The 3,851-nt window shown below is 42.5% G+C and overlaps 1 protein-coding gene across 2 annotated transcripts in view; it reads left to right on the plus strand.

Annotated features, from left to right (window-relative positions):
• Positions 1-1,062: 1,062 nt before the first annotated feature.
• Positions 1,063-3,851, plus strand: part of oatx (organic anion transporter X) — a 23,876-nt gene continuing 21,087 nt past the window's right edge. For both annotated transcript variants that reach the window (XM_076083304.1, XM_076083305.1), the window contains exons 1-5: positions 1,063-1,182; positions 1,793-1,896; positions 2,108-2,262; positions 2,467-2,635; positions 2,722-2,845. In XM_076083304.1, the coding sequence (XP_075939419.1) occupies positions 1,829-1,896; positions 2,108-2,262; positions 2,467-2,635; positions 2,722-2,845 (516 nt within the window). In that variant the 5' untranslated portion in view covers positions 1,063-1,182; positions 1,793-1,828. The remainder of the gene's footprint in view (positions 1,183-1,792; positions 1,897-2,107; positions 2,263-2,466; positions 2,636-2,721; positions 2,846-3,851) is intronic.

Genomic DNA, 3,851 nt, shown 5'->3' on the forward strand with positions numbered 1-3,851 from the left:
TCCATGTTTTAAAGAAAATGTTTTTACAAATTAGTGTACTTTTATGAATTTGTTTCGTTCTCAAGTTACTCTGATGGCACTAACACTGAAAACCTGAAAACCTGAAAACCCCAGTTTCTGTTGTTGTTGTTGTTGTTAGGGAGTCGCCTTCCTGAGGTACCTCTGGATCAGAACTCTGTCTGTGGTTCTGGATCAGAACTTCTTGTGAGTGTGAAATTGTGTTTCTGTAGAGAAGAAGATGGGCTTCGCTGACCTGCTGGAAGAGGTGAGACAGTTTAATACTGCTGAGTACTAGTCAAGTACTTTGAGTACTGCTTCATGTACTCTTGTTATGAAGTTATATAATCTGATTACTGCTTCATGTAGTCGTGTTACTACGTCATATAATCTGATTACTACCTCATATAATCTGATTACTGCTTCATGTACTCTTGTTACTACGTCATATAATCTGATTACTACGTCATATGATCTGATTACTACATCATATAATATCATTACTGCTTCATGTACTCTTGTTACTACGTCATATGATCTGATTACTACCTCATATAATCTGATTACTATGTCATATAATCTGTGGTTTGCCGATGACTTGTGATGACGGTGTGTAATATACCACCCCCCCCCCCCCCCCCCCCCCCACACCATGGACAGGTGGGTGGGTTCGGCAGGTACCAGTGGCTCCATGTGACTCTGATCAGTTTACCTGGTTTGTTGATGGCGAGTCAGAATCTGCTGAACAACTTTGTCTCAGGAATTCCCGCCCACCACTGCAGCCTGCCGACCAATCGCAGCCTCCACAACCTGTCTCACCACCAGGTAACCTGTCTTCACCTGTCAGATTGGCTAATCTCAGTACTATGATGGATTCATGTGATTGGTTGTTGCAGGTGGAGGAGAAACAGTTTATCAAAGCTTTTATCCCTATGGACTCTTCAGGAACTAGATTGGACCGCTGCAAGAGGTAAACGTTATTGTTCTTTGTTTATTTCCTCTACTATAATAAAGTCCCTCTGACATCACTTCCTGTTTCACTTCCTGTTGTTCAGGTATGTGGAGCCGCAGTGGCAGCTGTTACTCCCCAACAACACCGCTAACGTTAGCGAGCTACAGACTGAAGGATGTTTGGACGGATGGACGTTCGACAACTCAGAGTTCCTCGCCACCACCGTCTCCGAGGTAACCAGTAGTACTGATATTTTAGGAGATAATACTGATATTTTAGGAGGTAGTACTGATACTCTAGGAGGTAGTTATAAGAGAGTGAGGTAGCACTGATACTTTAGGAGGTAGTATTGCTACTTTAGGAGGTAGTAGTACTACTTTAGGAGGTATTTATGAGAGAGTGAGGTAGTACTGATACTTTAGGAGATAGTACTGATACTTTAGGAGGTAGTAGTGCTACTGTAGGAGGTAATTGTGCTACTTTAGGAGGTAATTATGAGAGAGTGAAGTAGTACTGATACTTTAAGAGGTAGTGATACTTTAGATTCTAAAGTATCACTACCTCCTAAAGTATCACTAGAACCTTAGAAGGTTCTAGTGATACTTTAGCAGGTTGTAGTGATACTTTTGGAGGTAGTACTGATACTTTAGGAGGTAGTAGCGAAATTTTAGGAGGTAGTAGTGATACTTTAGGAGGTAGTAGTGATACTTTAGGAGGTAGTAGTGATACTTTTGGAGGTAGTAGTGATATTTTAGGAGGTAGTAGTGATACTTTAGGAGGTTTTAGTGGTACTTTCGGAGGTTGTAAACCTACTGTCACTCTGATTCTGTCTCTTTTCTTCAGTGGGAGCTGGTGTGTTCTCTGCGTCCTCTGAAACAGATGATTCAGACCATTTATATGGGCGGAGTTTTAGCAGGAGCCATTATTTTCGGAGGACTTTCAGACAGGTAAAACTCGCCTGGTAACACTCACCTGTTAACACTGCAAACATACATAATATTCAAGTCTTTGACCTGTGATGTTTTGAACCAACAGTGGATATGAAGCAATGTTTTTATGTCCATGTTTTAGTTGCATGTTGTCCTGTGAACATGTCGTAGGTCTTAATATCAAATCAATACTAATCTCCCTTTCTGTCTCTCTTGCTCTCTCTCTCAGGTTTGGGAGGCGGTCTGTCCTTATATGGTCATACCTTCAGCTGGGTATTCTCGGTTGTAGCTCCGCCCTCTCTCCTTCATACTCCGCCTATTGTGTTTTTAGGTTTTTGAGTGGGATGGCGGTGTCCGGCATCATCCTGAATGGAGTCTCACTGAGTACGTAGTATATCTGTCTGTCTACATGTCTCTTGGTCTACCTGTATGTCTGTCTACCCGTTTGTCTGTCTACCTGTCTGTCTGTCTGTCGGTCATGAACTGCAGGATCTTTAACGTTTCTGTTTTCCTTCTTGATTCTTTATAGAAACTGATGATGTGTCCTTAGAGGTTGATCAACATGTCTGTCTACCTGTCTGTCTCCAGAGGTGGAGTGGATCCCGACCAAAGAGAGGACGTTAGTGGGCACGCTAAGCTCCTTCTTTTTCACCTTTGGTCAGATGATTCTGGCCGGGCTTGCCTATTGGCTGAGAGACTGGAGGAAGTTACAGCTGGTCGTCTGTGCCCCCATGTTCCTGTTCTTCAGCTACAGCTGGTCAGTGTCCACTTTCAAATCTACTTCCTCTTCCTGCTCTCTGATTGGTCGGGGAGTTCTGATCCGGCTGTTCTCTGATTGGTCAGGTGGTACGTAGAGTCGGCTCGTTGGTTGGTTCTGAACCGTCAGTCTGAGGAAGCATTAAAGAGTCTTCATCGAGTCGCTCGAATCAACGGAAAACCAGAGGTTGTGGACAAATTAACCCTGGAGGTAACCTGTCTGTGTGTCTGTCTGTCTGTCTTGGGTATACCAGTGGTGGGCCGTCAGGGCCTGCAAGGCCTTCTCTGCTGGCCTAAACAGAATCACAAAGTTATATCTATTTTATAATTTAATAATTTTTCTTAAATACACCATGTATTATGATTTATAAAAATATTTTTCCCGTTATCTTATGTTCTCATTGCACAGCTACTGTCTTCCTCAGTTGCTCTGCTTCCAGTGCAGCTTGTTTTAAGTAGAGCTTTTATCCAATCAGATCTCACCTATGTGTCTCTGGGTAAGAACAGAGGCACGAGGCCTGCAGACTCACAAGTGCATCCCTTTGCAGTTTAAGTGAATGGGGACGATATTGTTGATTGTCATAGTCTTCAACCAATCAGATCTTTAGTTTGACATGTTGGGCGTATTCTTTGACGTGCCAGAGCCTGCTAGCTGGCTTAGCCATACGTGATTGGTCAGTGAGCTAGCCTGACATGTTGGGCGGTGACAATCCCAATATCTGCTGCCTCTGTCGAGCGGACATTTTCAGCCTCAAACGCATTAAAACCTATTCAAGAAATACATCTGGGGAGGCTCGACTGTCTTCACTGGCGTCCATGAATCGAGAAGGATTTCTTACTGGAACTAAAACGCACGGATGTACTGAACAACCATGAGATTAAACTCTTTGTTAACAAAGAAAGGAGGAAGAACAGCTAAATAGTGAACAGCAGCTCTGGTAAGTTAACTGCAGTAGCTTTAACTGCCATAAATATGATCTATGTCATCATTTAATATGCTTGTTTATATTATATATTATTATTTATACAATTTATATGGATTTTCGTTTGGTTTTATATGTGATAGGAACTATTGTTACGTCCTATGTTGCGCTGGGGACAAATTTAGCCGGTGCACAGCAACAAGACGACGCGCGAAGCGGCAGCGGTCTATATACAGGTGCTGGTCATATAATTAGAATATCATCAAAAAGTTGATTTATTTCACTAATTCCATT

This window comes from Anarhichas minor, unplaced genomic scaffold (genome assembly GCF_050575085.1).
Source record: "Anarhichas minor isolate MPS153535 unplaced genomic scaffold, ASM5057508v1 ptg000126l, whole genome shotgun sequence".
Classification (NCBI taxonomy): Eukaryota; Metazoa; Chordata; class Actinopteri; order Perciformes; family Anarhichadidae; genus Anarhichas; species Anarhichas minor.